This window comes from Littorina saxatilis, linkage group LG4, assembly GCF_037325665.1.
Source record: "Littorina saxatilis isolate snail1 linkage group LG4, US_GU_Lsax_2.0, whole genome shotgun sequence".
Lineage (NCBI taxonomy): Eukaryota > Metazoa > Mollusca > Gastropoda > Littorinimorpha > Littorinidae > Littorina > Littorina saxatilis.
The window spans coordinates 68,721,772-68,738,078 of NC_090248.1; the positions used below are offsets into that span (position 1 = coordinate 68,721,772).

Here is a 16,307-nt window from a genome sequence, read left to right on the forward strand (position 1 = left end):
TAGTGACTGGCCTTTTATCTTACATGTGTTTCAGACAAATCCCTCACTAGTGACTGGCCTTTTATCTTACATGTGTTTCAGACAAATCCCTCGCTAGTGACTGGCCTTTTATGTTACATGTGTTTCAGACAAATCCCTCGCTAGTGACTGGCCTTTTATCTTACATGTGTTTCAGACAAATCCCTCGCTAGTGACTGGCCTTTTATCTTACATGTGTTTCAGACAAATCCCTCACTAGTGACTGGCCTTTTATCTTACATGTGTTTCAGACAAATCCCTCGCTAGTGACTGGCCTTTTATCTTACATGTGTTTCAGACAAATCCCTCGCTAGTGACTGGCCTTTTATCTTACATGTGTTTCAGACAAATCCCTCGCTAGTGACTGGCCTTTTATCTTACATGTGTTTCAGACAAATCCCTCGCTAGTGACTGGCCTTTTATCTTACATGGTGAAGTTTGCATCACTAAAAGCAACTAGAGTATTCACTCTTTTCACAACCCGACAGGTATTTTTGAACTCGGTCTATTTAACTGGATTAATAATGAGACATCAATTCCTTATTGTGAAATTTTAAGTTTATCTTGAAAGTGTGCTCTAACCTCAGATTGCTTATAAAATGTTTTCAGAAAGAGTTTAGATTCCATATGCACCCTTGTGCATATACATGGGTGCAACCTGGAAAATTCCAAAAACCTGCAAAAGTTGGGGTCCAGAGTGTTGTGTGTGAGTGAGTCGGTGCAAGAGTGACAGAGAGAGAGAGAGAGAGAGAGAGAGTGTGTGTGAGTCGGTGCAAGAGTGACAGAGAGAGAGAGTGTGTGTGTGCGTGTGTGAGTCGGTGCAAGAGTGACAGAGAGAGAGTGTGTGTGTGTGTGTGTCGGTGCAAGAGTGACAGAGAGAGAGAGAGAGAGTGTATGCGTGTGTGTGTGTGAGTCGGTGCAAGAGTGACAGAGAGAGAGAGTGAGTGAGTGAGTGTGTGTGTGTGTGTGTGTGTGTGTGTGAAAGAAGGTATAAAACGCGACTTGTATTAATCATCTGTAAAAGCTTATGGAAATATCATTACAGTACATTGCATTACACTCTACCCACACAAATAATATGCAAAAACATTCAATGGAAATGCCGATTTAACATTTAGAAGAAGTGAGAGAGTGTGTGAACTTGTTTGATGTCACCCAGACATAATGGATACGGACACGATACGATTTCATTTAGTCCTGTGAGGTTACCCTTATGGAAATTCGGGCTGCTTTCTCCCTGGGGAAAGCAAGCTGCCATACATTCTACGGCACTACCAATTTTTTTTCTTTTCCTGCATGCGTGTATTCATGTTTCCAAGCCCTGAGACTTTCGCTGTGAGCTTGGGATCTTTATCGTGCGCATGCATGCACACGGGGGTGTTTGGCCATCAAGGAGAGTCTGCACAAAGTTGACTCTGGGAAATAAATCCCTTGCCGAACGTGGGGATCGAACCCACACCGATAGCGACAACTGGTTTTGAAGCCAGCACCACTTTCGACTGAGCTATTTCCCCGCTATTGTTAATGATAAAGTATTGTGTGTACTTCAACACTCCACACACACGCCATATCTCAACATCACATCTAATCCTCAGACCCTAAGAGACAGGACAGAGAAAAGCACAATGCTCACAACACAACTCCTCAAGTAAATAATGATCTGTCAGGTTTGTTATTCATTCATTCATTCAGTAAGGAAAATTATTTCCCTCGCAAGTTTTGACACTATTTCAAAAATAAATAAATGAATATAGAGCTGGAGCAATCACAAGGAAGGTGCTGTAGAACTGTTAGGAATTCAGGACAACTGCAGCAAATCATTTAAATATATAATAAACCTCTGCTAACCATTTAATTAATATTAATATACACTGTGTACCAACATAAATATAATCTAAAACTACACTCAATCATGCAAATCATAAAAATCTGAGTTTATAAACCAGTTTAGAGATGAAATGGTCATACATGAATGTGTGAAAGTATTCTCTCTTATGTGCAAAACAACCAAACAAAGAATCTATTGAGTGTGTTCTGAGAAGCATTATTTCCTTCAGTCCCTCAAGTTTGCCAAACTTTTCTGTAACCGACGATACACAAAATAAGACAAAATACAAACAAACAACAAAGATGCTAATAAATTATTACTGAAGACGTCTCTGTTGGGCTGTGGAGAATATATTTCTTCAGATATTCCTCCTATCCTTTTTAATTATCCCTAACAATGGTAGTGTAAAAATGATTAGAGTACATGTACTTTGTTTGCTTCAGTCGCAAGTTCATCACTGTTTCTATTAATAATAACTCGTTAATACTTAGTCCAATGCTTGACTATTACAACAAAACAAAACAAAAGTTTCTGCAAGCAAATCACCACATCAGAAGTCAATGCTAAGCCTACAAATCCCCCCCCCCCCCCCCTCCCCCAAAACCAACACATACTGCATTTTCCCTGTTGTATAATCCACAATTGCACGTGGCTGTGGAAGAACCCTCAATGCAGGCAAATTAATTAGTGTTCATCGTTTCACAAACAAATCACTACATCAGAGGTCAGCTGGCAAGACCTAAGACTAAACTCATCAAATCACTTAACACGATTGCTGTTTCCAACAAAAGAGAGAGATTAAAAAATAACCTCAAACATGCTGTTTTCAACAAAAGAGAGAGAAAAAATAACAACACTAAACATGCATGCCGTTAACAACAAAAGAAAATTAAAAAATTTAAAAACACAGCAAAAGTAAACTTTTGAGTCCTTCATGTTGAAAAGTCACTGGCAGCATCACAAGAACACGCTAAGTCACTAGTGGCATCGCAAGCACATGGTAAGTCCCTAGAGGTGTGACAAGCACATCATAGCACGTAGAGCTGCTTGGAATGCAGGGACAGAAGGTCGACAGAGTCCACCTTGACTGCATCCTTCTTGTCCTCAGACTGGCTCAACACCACAGCTTTGCTGTTGAGGCCGTACACCGCTCGCACCTGGTAACAAACAACAAAATACAGTAAAGCCTGCCCATAATGCCCACCCAAGGGACCGATCACAAGTTGTCGTTGTAGACAGGTGATTGCTATTAACAGGTGGTCGCTATGGGAAGGTGAATTATATTGGGGAACAAAACTTGTCTGGGGTTGGTCGATGTGTGCAGGTGATTGCTATTAACAGGTGGTCGCTATGGGAAGGTGAATTATATTGGGGAACAAAACTTGTCTGGGGTTGGTCGATGTGTGCAGGTGATTGCTATTAACAGGTGGTCGATGTGTGCAGGTGATTGCTATTAACAGGTGGTCGATGTGTGCAGGTGATTGCTATTGACAGGTGGTCGCAAGGCCAGGTTGGACTGTAGCGTGATGGCATTGGAGGGAAAATTTAACTTATGACCTCAAGTCTTGAAATTTACTTCAGAAAACATTTTGCTTCTACATGTATCAGTTTTATTCACATTTCATGATTATGTTTGAACCTATGTGCTTCAGAGAACAGACATTTCCGTGACCAATAGTTAAACACATGTGTATGCCTTGCATGCAATGCCTGCTCTGCATGTGCATTTACGTATGCATACGTGTGTGCATAATATGTATGTTTTCCTGCGTGTTTCTCTGTCTGTATGTCACTGGTGCTATCGTCTAGAAAAAGCAAACGAGAAGAAAAAGAAGACTGGTGCTATCTCTTTTTAATAATTCTCACCTGGTCCAGGAGTTCAGAAGCAGAACAGGTGCATCCCCTGGGGTTTTCCAGAAGTAGCGTCGCCTTCTTGCCACCAGACTCCACGTTAGCAAAGTGACACACCGGGGATTTGAGACTGCTCTCCGTCACGTTTCCGTCGTTTGTGGTGGACGTACTGACGTAGAGCGTCTTTCCCGCCACGTTTCCCAGTTTTGCCCCACCCACAGCCTTGCTCAGCTTGGCGTCTTCAAAGACTTGCACATTTCTTCCTCTGAGGCCAAACGCAGACTGCACCTGGAGAGGAAGAAAAGTTGATGTGTACTTCATGTGCAGACACATTTAAATATACACACACACACATGACCCACTTGGGTGAAGATAATGTGTTTATCTTAGCAGACTGAATTGCCTTCACTGAAAATACTGGGTTTTTTTCAAACTGTAGAGCCACATGGTGTTGAACAACAGCAGAGAGTTTGACACTTCATGCAGATGTTTTCAGTCGCAGCATCACAAACAAAAAACACAACAAAAATGAAAAAAAGTTATAATTGTGTGTTCACTTGTGATTGTAAAGTCCAACCTGCCCTGGCGACCAACTCTTGGTCATGGCCACCTTCCCATTACAACCATCCCCAACATCCCCTCAACACTTGGTCATTGCCACCTTCCCATTACAACCATCCCCAAGATCCCCTCAACACTTGTCCCCATACATAATTCACATTTTCATAACGACCACCTGTCTACAAGGACAACTTGATTTGGTCCCTGGGGTGGTCATTACACAGGTTACACTGTATCAACTTGTCACGCCTCTTTAAGTGGACCTACCTGAGCCAGCAGCTGGTCAGCAGACAGACCATGTTGACCGGCAGGGTTTTCCAGCAGCACTGTGGCCTGAGTCCCCGTCCTCCCCTCGCCGGCCGTCAGGTCGCCGCACAGCTGGACGTTGACAAACTTTACGCATGGCTGCACACCGTTAACTACCGGAGCGGGGGAGAGCGAGGGTGTGGATTTGGCTTTCCCTGCGCCTGATTTTGACGTAGGCTGAGCAGCTGCGGTTGATGCTGGTGGCGCTGAGGGTGTGCCTGTGAGCGTCATGTCTAGCGTATGGTTCTTGATCTGAAAGCAAAGTTCAAGCAGTTCATCGTGAGAAAATTGTTGTGCAGCTGTCTGGAGACTATCCCTTCTTTCCTGTTATGAGGCAGCAGGGTCTATAGTGTTACCATTGTTACATATGTTATGAGGCAGCAGGGTCTATAGTGTTACCATTGTTACATATGTTATGAGGCAGCAGGGTCTATAGTGTTACCATTCTTACATATGTTATGAGGCAGCAGGGTCTATCGTGTTACCATTGTTACATATGTTATGAGGCAGCAGGGTCTATAGTGTTACCATTGTTACATATGTTATGAGGCAGCAGGGTCTATAGTGTTACCATTGTTACATATGTTATGAGGCAGCAGGGTCTATAGTGTTACCATTGTTACATATGTTATGAGGCAGCAGGGTTTATAGTGTTACCATTGTTACATATGTTATGAGGCAGCAGGGTCTATAGTGTTACCATTGTTACATATGTTATGAGGCAGCAGGGTCTATAGTGTTACCATTGTTACATATGTTATGAGGCAGCAGGGTCTATAGTGTTACCATTCTTACATATGTTATGAGGCAGCAGGGTCTATAGTGTTACCATTGTTACATATGTTATGAGGCAGCAGGGTCTATAGTGTTACCATTGTTACATATGTTATGAGGCAGCAGGGTCTATAGTGTTACCATTCTTACATATGTTATGAGGCAGCAGGGTCTCTAGTGTTACCATTGTTACATATGCCTACTTACTTAACCTTTTTGTAAAAGTGAGTACGGTTTTCTCGCTTGCATTTTCTTCTCTTCTTCTCAAGTGTAAAGATCTACTGTATTGGGGACATGTTTACACGTAACCAACATTACTTTCATTATTTACAAAATCCCAAGATCAATATTGGTGTTCTCCTGGTTTTGTTTTTTTTACACTTCTATATCCCTTTGTCTATTGAAAGGAAGTCCACAACTACAGCTACTGCTGCCCTGACAAAAAAACTCACACTAGAAATCAGAAAGTTTTCCAAGACAACTTACGCTGTGAACCAGCCCTTTGTGCAAGACGCGGGAGACCCCTCAATAACATTGTCTTATTGTTGTCTCGGCCAAATACTTACAGTCATAGCTTCAGCGATGATGACATTCTCAGAGGGCGGCACTGGGTAGAGTTTCAGCGGCTGCTTGGTTGTGGCTAGGATGAAGTCGGAGAACTCACGGATGATATGCCCCAGGTCTTCAGACGCCTTGTAGTACACTGTTATCTCGTCTGACGGCTGAAGCTTGGCCTGTCAGTCAGGAATGTACATGTACTATTATTATTAATCGTAACCACTACTTGTATCCTTGTAGTACACTGTTATCTCGTCTGACGGCTGAAGCTTGGCCTGTCAGTCAGGAATGTACTATTGTTAATAATCGTCACCAAAACTTTTGTTCAATCCAAACAAGACTAAAAGAGTTTTAAAATGCGGCAATGACCCCATGGAATGACCCCATGCAATGACCCCATGGAAGCGACGTCACATACAGTGAAAACTGTCAAATACGGTCACTGGACTTAGCGGACACTCGCAGAATACGGACAGTCAGTCTCGGCACGGACTGCTTTACACTGTAAAACACCTGTACGTTACGGCCACCTCGGCATTACGGACGCGGACACGTATTTTGGGTCCATAATAAGTGTGTGCGGCCAGATCAAAGGCATTGTGATAGCTGGGTGGCCTTGTTAAAAGACACGACCTTCTTCCCAGGGGTCAATGACCCAGTTTTTGCCATGAGAGGTGGTTCCCCTGTCATATCTGAGAGAGGAAACACTTCCTGCATGGGGGTCAGTGACCGGTCAGTGACCGAGTTTAACAGAGTGGAAATCTGTTTGTGCGGCCAGATCAAAGGCAGGGCAGTACCTAGTAGCTGAAACATGCATTATCACAAGTTTTTAAACTCAGGCATGGTACTGAAGGAATGGCAGTTTCAGCTGAAATAAAGCCGGGGGTCCAGGGGGCCGCTCAGGCGACTTTTTACTAATTCAAATGTGTTTAGTGCCCTCTCCTTGAAGCTGAGAGGGATATAAGTGAAAGATAACAAGGCTTGAGTAAGAAAAAAATAATAATCTCAAGTCAATCAGCAGATTTTTTTTTCCTTTTTTTTTCGGATTTTCGTTTTTGAGAGTACCATGCCTGAAACTTGTTTTACAACAGTCAATATTAAATGTTTCTCTATTTAATCTAAACAGCTTCTGTTTTTCTTATAAATGTACATGTACATGTGCAGTACTCTCTCTCTCTCTCTCTCTCAACTTGACTTTGTCGCGTTTACTTGCACCTGTCTAATAAGGACACCTGCAGAATAAGGACACTTTTGTCTGGTCCCAAGGGTGTCCTTATTTGACAGGTTTTACTGTAGTGAAAGGAGAGTGAACATTTTGAGGTTGACTCAGTGTAAGGACGAACCTTGGATGAAGCCACATCAGGAGATTGCCTTAAAATACTACCTGCTGGAAACTGCCAAATGAAAGTAGTGTAGATGGGCTGACACCCTGTGGACCAGCCAAGTGTTTCTACATTGATAGAGCCCTTTCACGGCAGGTATACTTTGATTCAAATCCCTAAACAGATAGACTGTTAACATTCCAACATTCAGAATCCAACAACAAGAATAGTATCCTATTGGCAACGCCTTGGCAGAAATCAAAAACCATTATTAGAGGAGTTTTGAATAAAAAACAAACAAGAAAGGTAGGTTGTTGGAACGTTTGTTATTGACAAAACAATACATTTTAGAGGAGTTTTGTTCATCTCATATTAATCATATTAATACGGGGGGCAGACCGCTGCATCTTTTACTGCCCCCTGCTCTCACCTTCTTCCTGAGTCGCTGCACCCTGTTGATGACCTCCCTGGCCACCCCCTCGTCCAACATGGACTGGTCCGGGCTGACGTCCAGCAACACCAACACCTGCAGCAAGAGAGAGATCACACAAAAATCAACATACAAACTAACAGAAAGAACCTTTTGAGGTTCATGCATGAAAGTAAATGATAATAAATGTGAGTGTCTAAAAAGACAAGGTTGATGAATTACGCAGAAACTACATTATGGAATATTTCCTCCGGCCTAGAGCTGCAGACAAACAAAATACCCAAACACAGTTTTCAAAGAAAGAGTTCAGCTCACATCAGTTTACCATCATACTAAGGCTGAGACTATTTCAAAGCTGCGAATTGAAGTTCCTTCTCTTATTGCTGAATTTCATCATAATCATTAGAATCACTTCATTCCACACACATCCTCTGCAAGCAGGTCTCTCACCTTTCCATCAGAATGTGCTTCGTACTGATGACCTTCCCCTTGACCCTTCTTCTCGGAGACGCTGAACATCACACGCAGGTCCTCTGTCTCAAGGTCATACCCTTTGACCTTGACTGTTCCTGTCTGGAGGAAGGCAGTAAGCTGCGAATCGGAGAGGCCACGGATCTCCTCGGACACGGCCTTGAACTCTCCCTTGAGCTTTGACCCTAGGACCTTGTGGTCAGGTTCTGCTTTCAGCTGCACTCCGTACTTTTCCTTGTCAGTGGTGGTGGTCAGAGTTCGCACGTTCAACTCCTGGGGAACATAATGAAGGACACATTTTACAATCAGCTTGAATGAAAACACAACAGATTTACCAGCAAGAAAGCATAATCTACCAGTAGACACCAGTAGACACCTGTAGACACCAGTAGACACCAGTAGACACCATAATCTGCCAGCAGACACCAGTAGACACCATAATCTGCCAGCAGACACCAGTAGACACCAGTAGACACCATAATCTACCAGTAGACAAGAAAGCATAATCTACCAGTAGACACCCTGACATGAATTTGAAAAACACTTGCACAGACGAAGCACATGCACGCAATTAAATACATAAATAACAAAGCACTAAACAAATTAATCAACAACAAAATGAATGAAATTTTCAAACAGATAAACAGTTTTACAAACTGCTCTCCTACTGATAATCGAAAATTTTAAGAATAAATTTTCATTTGATTAATATACTTACCCGAATCACATAAAGCATTGACCGAGATGCTAAGGTCTGAAAAGCGCTACCCGTCTAAGGGAAGCAACCCCACCACAAAAAAGTGTAAATGGAGCCTTCGTTTGTTCTCATCTTTCCTACAATGGAACCCGCCTACCAAGCCCCCCCCCCCCCCCCCTCCCCCTACAATTTTAGACTTCCTCTGTTTTAAGACCTTGCTGTTTATCTGTTCATAGCCTCTGTAAATTTACCTTCGTTTTAACACTTTCTACCCCACCTATGTTGACACATTTTTTTTTTAGCCGCGAACAGCTGTGCTGCAGCAGGTCACTCAGAATTGTAGTAACTGTGTAGTAACTGTGTATCAACAAGCTGGAATGCAGGCGTTAGATCGACGTTACAGGAAGCGACTGAAGCTAACAGTCTGAGCGGATATATCCGTACCGGGTCAGATAGAGCCATATGAGTAGGTATGGATATATCCGTACCTGGGAGACAATGAGTTAAGACGTGATTTTCTCCTATTTGTGGAGGTCCTAAAAGGGGGGTTCCACTGTACCGACCTCCAGGATGTATGTTTCCAGGGAGCAGATGTCCTCCAGAGCCTTGGGGTCGTTGGAGATGGCCACCACCTCCTTCAGGGGGTACTGCAAGGCACGAAAGACAGATTACAAAAGATGAAATTTTTTTTCTGATTTAAGAATTGTCGGTTATTGGAACTTTTAATTATTGAAAAAACATTACATTTACAGTGCATCAACCCAGTGGTCTAAGTAGACAGACAAACACTTACGATACAGAATCAAAAAACAAGAAAGGTAGCTTGTTGGAACGTTTGTTATTTTTTTATTCTGAATTTTGGAACGTTGGCAGTCTCTTTGTTTTTGGATTTACTTACGATACAGAAAATAAGTTCCTTATTTGTATCATAACATTTTGTTTTTGCATGCAAGATTCATCAAGGATTTTGAGATAAGTTCATTATTTGTATCATAACATTTTGAGATAAGTTCATTATTTGTATCATAACATTTTGAGATAAGTTCATTATTTGTATCATAACATTTTGAGATAATTCATTATTTGTATCATAACATTTTGAGATAATTCATTATTTGTATCATAACATTTTGAGATAATTCATTATTTGTATCATAACATTTTGAGATAATTCATTATTTGTATCATAAGTGTTGGCTGTCCGTCTACTTTAAACCACAGAGTCAACGTACTGTAAATGTAAAATTTTGTTTTGTCAACAATGAAACATTCCAATGACCTACAATTCTTGTTTTTTATTCTAAATCATGGAATGTTCGCAGTCTATCTGATTTGGGATTACAAGTGATGAAAAACCTTGCGTTACGACACACTTCCTCTGCCATCTTCAAGAAAGTTTCCTGGATGACTGCTATGTATGGAAACATTTTTGATACCATGAACAACATTAGATGTATAGGTAATCTTCCATGGTTTTATTTGCTCTTGGCACATGGTCTGCCAGAGAGCTTTTGAATCTCCCCTGAAATTTGGTGTCAGGCATAGTCTCATGCATCTATGCAGTTTTTCCACACTTTAACACAAAATTGAGCGAGGGAGAGAGGGAGAGGCAGAGAGAACTCGAACTCAAAAACTTTATTACGGAAGGATAAGAGCATTAGGTCCATGTGGTCCTTTCTTACAAGAGGGAGAGAGAGGGAGGGGGAGAGAGAGAGATGGAGAGAGAGAGATGGAGAGAGAGCGAGAGAGAGAGAGAGAGAGAGAGAGAGAGAGAGAGAGAGAGAGAGAGAGAGAGGGAGGGGGACAGAGAGAATGAGAGCAAAAGAGAGAGAGGGAGAGACAGAGAGAGAGTGCAAGTAAGAGATACAGAAGAATGAATGAAGGAAAGAAATAAAGAGAATGAGGGAGGTAGAGAGAGAGGGAGGGGGGAGAGAGAGGGAGAGTGACAGAGAGAGAGACAAAGAGAATGAGGGAGGTAGAGAGAGAGGGAGGGGGGGAGAGAGAGGGAGGGGGACAGAGAGAGAGACAAAGAGAATGAGGGAGGTAGAGAGAGAGGGAGGGGGGGAGAGAGAGGGAGGGGGACAGAGAGAGAGACAAAGAGAATGAGGGAGGTAGAGAGAGGGAGGGGGGCGAGAGAGGGAGGGGGACAGAGAGAGAGACAAAGAGAATGAGGGAGGTAGAGAGAGAGGGAGGGGGGAGAGAGAGGGAGGGGGACAGAGAGAGAGACAAAGAGAATGAGGGAGGTAGAGAGAGAGGGAGGGGGGAGAGAGAGGGAGGGGGACAGAGAGAGAGACAAAGAGAATGAGGGAGGTAGAGAGAGGGAGGGGGGCGAGAGAGGGAGGGGGACAGAGAGAGAGACAAAGAGAATGAGGGAGGTAGAGAGAGAGAGGGAGGGGGGGAGAGAGAGCACGCAAGATAGAAAAAAGAATAAATGAAGGTAAGAAATGAACAGACAGAGTGAATGTAAGAAATGAACAGAGAGAGAGAGAGTGGGAAATCTGGGTGGCTCCAGACCCCAATAGAAAGGCAACAAATAAAATCAAACTGCCTCCAACGTCCACCCCTACCTTGACAGGCAGTGTTGCCCTGTCCCTGATGACTCGGCCCAGCTCGATGACGGTCTGCATGCGTGACACGGCCGACTCGATCTCCGTGTGGATCAAGTCTTCCCTGGCCTTGGGCAGCATCAGGAAGTGAACGCTGCGAGTGTCGTCTTTGCTGGTTTCATCTTTGGCCAGTAGGTGGCGCATGTTTTGGTACATGAGATCTGTCAGGAAGGGCGTGAAGGGAGCCTGGAAAGGGAGAAGGATGCAAACATGAATCTTGTTGTACAATGTGAAAGGATGGTCGTACACAGTGAAAACGATAACATTCCATCAACCATTCACCCAAAACATACACGTGAAAGTACTATTGAAGCTATTCTTACATATCTTAGCTTCTCCAACACAGATATCACTTAACTTTGTAACTCGTTTTAGACAATATTAATCCCCGTATGATAAGAATAGCAGGAAGTTTAATAATTACGCAAACTTTTCCGACATTTTCGGATGTTCTTACTTCGTATGCTTTATGTTTGTTGTTGTCATATGTTGTTTGGTTGTTTAAGAGTAGATGACCCACACTTTTTCATCCATTGTTAAATTGTATGGACAATAAATTATCTTGCGTCTTATTTTAATCCCCTTCTGCCACAGACACGTGACAGGTTGACACAGACACGTGATAGGTTGACACAGACATGTGATAGGTTGACAGAGACATGTGATAGGTTGACACAGACACGTGACAGGTTGACACAGACACGTGATAGGTTGACACAGACATGTGATAGGTTGACACAGACACGTGACAGGTTGACACAGACATGTGATAGGTTGACACAGACACGTGACAGGTTGACACAGACACGTGACAGGTTGACACAGACACGTGATAGGTTGACACAGACACGTGATAGGTTGACACAGACACGTGATAGGTTGACACAGACATGTGATAGGTTGACAGAGACACGTGATAGGTTGACAGAGACATGTGACAGGTTGACACAGACATGTGATAGGTTGACACAGATACGTGATAGGTTGACACAGACACGTGATAGGCTGACAGAGACATGTGATAGGTTGACACAGACACGTGATAGGTTGACAGAGACATGTGATAGGCTGACAGAGACATGTGATAGGTTGACAGAGACATGTGATAGGTTGACACAGACATGTGATAGGTTGACAGAGACACGTGACAGGTTGACACAGACATGTGACAGGTTGACACAGACATGTGATAGGTTGACACAGACACGTGACAGGTTGACACAGACATGTGATAGGTTGACACAGACACGTGACAGGTTGACACAGACATGTGACAGGTTGACACAGACATGTGATAGGTTGACACAGACACGTGACAGGTTGACACAGACATGTGATAGGTTGACACAGACACGTGACAGGTTGACACAGACATGTGATAGGTTGACACAGACACGTGATAGGTTGACACAGACACGTGATAGGTTGACACAGACACGTGATAGGTTGACACAGACATGTGATAGGTTGACAGAGACACGTGATAGGTTGACAGAGACATGTGACAGGTTGACACAGACATGTGATAGGTTGACACAGATACGTGATAGGTTGACACAGACATGTGATAGGCTGACAGAGACATGTGATAGGTTGACACAGACACGTGATAGGTTGACAGAGACATGTGATAGGCTGACAGAGACATGTGATAGGTTGACAGAGACATGTGATAGGTTGACAGAGACATGTGATAGGTTGACACAGACATGTGATAGGTTGACAGAGACATGTGATAGGTTGACAGAGACACGTGATAGGTTGACAGAGACACGTGATAGGTTGACACAGACATGTGATAGGTTGACACAGATACGTGATAGGTTGACACAGACATGTGATAGGTTGACAGAGACATGTGATAGGTTGACAGAGACATGTGATAGGTTGACAGAGACATGTGATAGGTTGACAGAGACACGTGATAGGTTGACAGAGACATGTGATAGGTTGACACAGATACGTGATAGGTTGACAGAGACATGTGATAGGTTGACAGAGACACGTGATAGGTTGACGGAGATATAAACCGTGCAGACAAGTAAACAGACCAAAGGATTAGAAGAGAAATGGACACAAATAAAGAAAACATACAACCAAAAAGAATCACAACAAATAGAGAAAACATACAACCAAAAAGAATCACAACAAATAAAGAAAACGTTACTTTACCATCACTTTGGTCATGGAGAAGAAAACGTTACTTTACCATCACTTTGGTCATGGAGAAGAGAACGTTACTTTACCATCACTTTGGTCATGCAGAAGAGAACGTTACTTTACCATCACTTTGGTCATGGGGAAGAGAACGTTACTTTACCATCACTTTGGTCATGGGGAAGAGAACGTTACTTTACCATCACTTTGGTCATGCAGAAGAGAACGTTACTTTACCATCACTTTGGTCATGGAGAAGAAAACGTTACTTTACCATCACTTTGGTCATGGAGAAGAGAACGTTACTTTACCATCACTTTGGTCATGCAGAAGAGAACGTTACTTTACCATCACTTTGGTCATGGGGAAGAGAACGTTACTTTACCATCACTTTGGTCATGGGGAAGAGAACGTTACTTTACCATCACTTTGGTCATGGGGAAGAGAACGTTACTTTACCATCACTTTGGTCATGGGGAAGAGAACGTTACTTTACCATCACTTTGGTCATGGGGAAGAGAACGTTACTTTACCATCACTTTGGTCATGGGGAAGAGAACGTTACTTTACCATCACTTTGGTCATGGGGAAGAGAACGTTACTTTACCATCACTTTGGTCATGGGGAAGAGAACGTTACTTTACCATCACTTTGGTCATGGGGAAGAGAACGTTACTTTACCATCACTTTGGTCATGGGGAAGAGAACGTTACTTTACCATCACTTTGGTCATGGGGAAGAGAACGTTACTTTACCATCACTTTGGTCATGGGGAAGAGAACGTTACTTTACCATCACTTTGGTCATGCAGAAGAGAACGTTACTTTACCATCACTTTGGTCATGGGGAAGAGAACGTTACTTTACCATCACTTTGGTCATGCAGAAGAGAACGTTACTTTACCATCACTTTGGTCATGGAGAAGAGAACGTTACTTTACCATCACTTTGGTCATGCAGAAGAGAACGTTACTTTACCATCACTTTGGTCATGGAGAAGAGAACGTTACTTTACCATCACTTTGGTCATGCAGAAGAGAACGTTACTTTACCATCACTTTGGTCATGCAGAAGAGAACGTTACTTTACCATCACTTTGGTCATGGAGAAGAGAACGTTACTTTACCATCACTTTGGTCATGCAGAAGAGAACGTTACTTTACCATCACTTTGGTCATGGAGAAGAGAACGTTACTTTACCATCACTTTGGTCATGGGGAAGAGAACGTTACTTTACCATCACTTTGGTCATGGGGAAGAGAACGTTACTTTACCATCACTTTGGTCATGCAGAAGAGAACGTTACTTTACCATCACTTTGGTCATGGAGAAGAGAACGTTACTTTACCATCACTTTGGTCATGGGGAAGAGAACGTTACTTTACCATCACTTTGGTCATGGGGAAGAGAACGTTACTTTACCATCACTTTGGTCATGGGGAAGAGAACGTTACTTTACCATCACTTTGGTCATGCAGAAGAGAACGTTACTTTACCATCACTTTGGTCATGGGGAAGAGAACGTTACTTTACCATCACTTTGGTCATGGAGAAGAAAAGGTTACTTTACCATCACTTTGGTCATGGAGAAGAAACGTTACTTTACCATCACTTTGGTCATGGAGAAGAAAAGGTTACTTTACCATCACTTTGGTCATGGAGAAGAAACGTTACTTTACCATCACTTTGGTCATGGAGAAGAGAACGTTACTTTACCATCACTTTGGTCATGGAGAAGAGAACGTTACTTTACCATCACTTTGGTCATGGAGAAGAGAACGTTACTTTACCATCACTTTGGTCATGGAGAAGAGAACGTTACTTTACCATCACTTTGGTCATGGAGAAGAGAACGTTACTTTACCATCACTTTGGTCATGGAGAAGAGAACGTTACTTTACCATCACTTTGGTCATGGAGAAGAAAACGTTACTTTACCATCACTTTGGTCATGGAGAAGAGAACGTTACTTTACCATCACTTTGGTCATGGAGAAGAGAACGTTACTTTACCATCACTTTGGTCATGGAGAAGAGAACGTTACTTTACCATCACTTTGGTCATGGAGAAGAGAACGTTACTTTACCATCACTTTGGTCATGGAGAAGAGAACGTTACTTTACCATCACTTTGGTCATGGAGCAGAGAACGTTACTTTACCATCACTTTGGTCATGGAGCAGAGAACGTTACTTTACCATCACTTTGGTCATGGAGAAGAGAACGTTACTTTACCATCACTTTGGTCATGGAGCAGAGAACGTTACTTTACCATCACTTTGGTCATGGAGAAGAGAACGTTACTTTACCATCACTTTGGTCATGGAGAAGAGAACGTTACTTTACCATCACTTTGGTCATGGAGAAGAGAACGGAGTAGAAAGATTCCAGCGCCTTGTGACAGTCAGCCACACCGCCTTCACCCTATAGGACAGAGAAAATCATAAAGTTCAGAGTATGCATCAATCAATCAATCAATCAATCAATCAATCAATCACTGAAGCAATCAAATCAGTCTATGGATTTGTGAAGGCTAAAGCTATTTACTATTATTTCAGTGCCCCATATGGCTATTTGACCAATCAGGACCGATCCTAGCTGACCTGCTAATGTTATAACGGTCAGGCAGGGACCCTTTTTATCAAGCTAAAAATAACAAAGACAAACACAAATTTGGAACCAAGAAAATCAGAGTGAGGCAGTCTCGTATGACCCCCTTCGCTTTTCCAG

The 16,307-nt window shown here is 42.7% G+C and overlaps 1 protein-coding gene across 4 annotated transcripts in view; it reads right to left on the reverse strand.

Annotated features, from left to right (window-relative positions):
• Positions 1 to 1,671: 1,671 nt before the first annotated feature.
• Positions 1,672 to 16,307, reverse strand: part of LOC138965483 (isoleucine--tRNA ligase, cytoplasmic-like) — a 52,649-nt gene continuing 38,013 nt past the window's right edge. For all 4 annotated transcript variants that reach the window (XM_070337653.1, XM_070337654.1, XM_070337651.1 and 1 more), the window contains exons 21-29: positions 15,924 to 16,001; positions 11,384 to 11,608; positions 9,380 to 9,463; positions 8,099 to 8,392; positions 7,649 to 7,744; positions 5,905 to 6,072; positions 4,526 to 4,816; positions 3,713 to 3,985; positions 1,672 to 3,003 (exon numbers count right to left, since the gene is read on the reverse strand). In XM_070337653.1, coding sequence (XP_070193754.1) covers positions 2,875 to 3,003; positions 3,713 to 3,985; positions 4,526 to 4,816; positions 5,905 to 6,072; positions 7,649 to 7,744; positions 8,099 to 8,392; positions 9,380 to 9,463; positions 11,384 to 11,608; positions 15,924 to 16,001 — 1,638 coding nt within the window. In that variant the 3' untranslated portion in view covers positions 1,672 to 2,874. The remainder of the gene's footprint in view (positions 3,004 to 3,712; positions 3,986 to 4,525; positions 4,817 to 5,904; positions 6,073 to 7,648; positions 7,745 to 8,098; positions 8,393 to 9,379; positions 9,464 to 11,383; positions 11,609 to 15,923; positions 16,002 to 16,307) is intronic.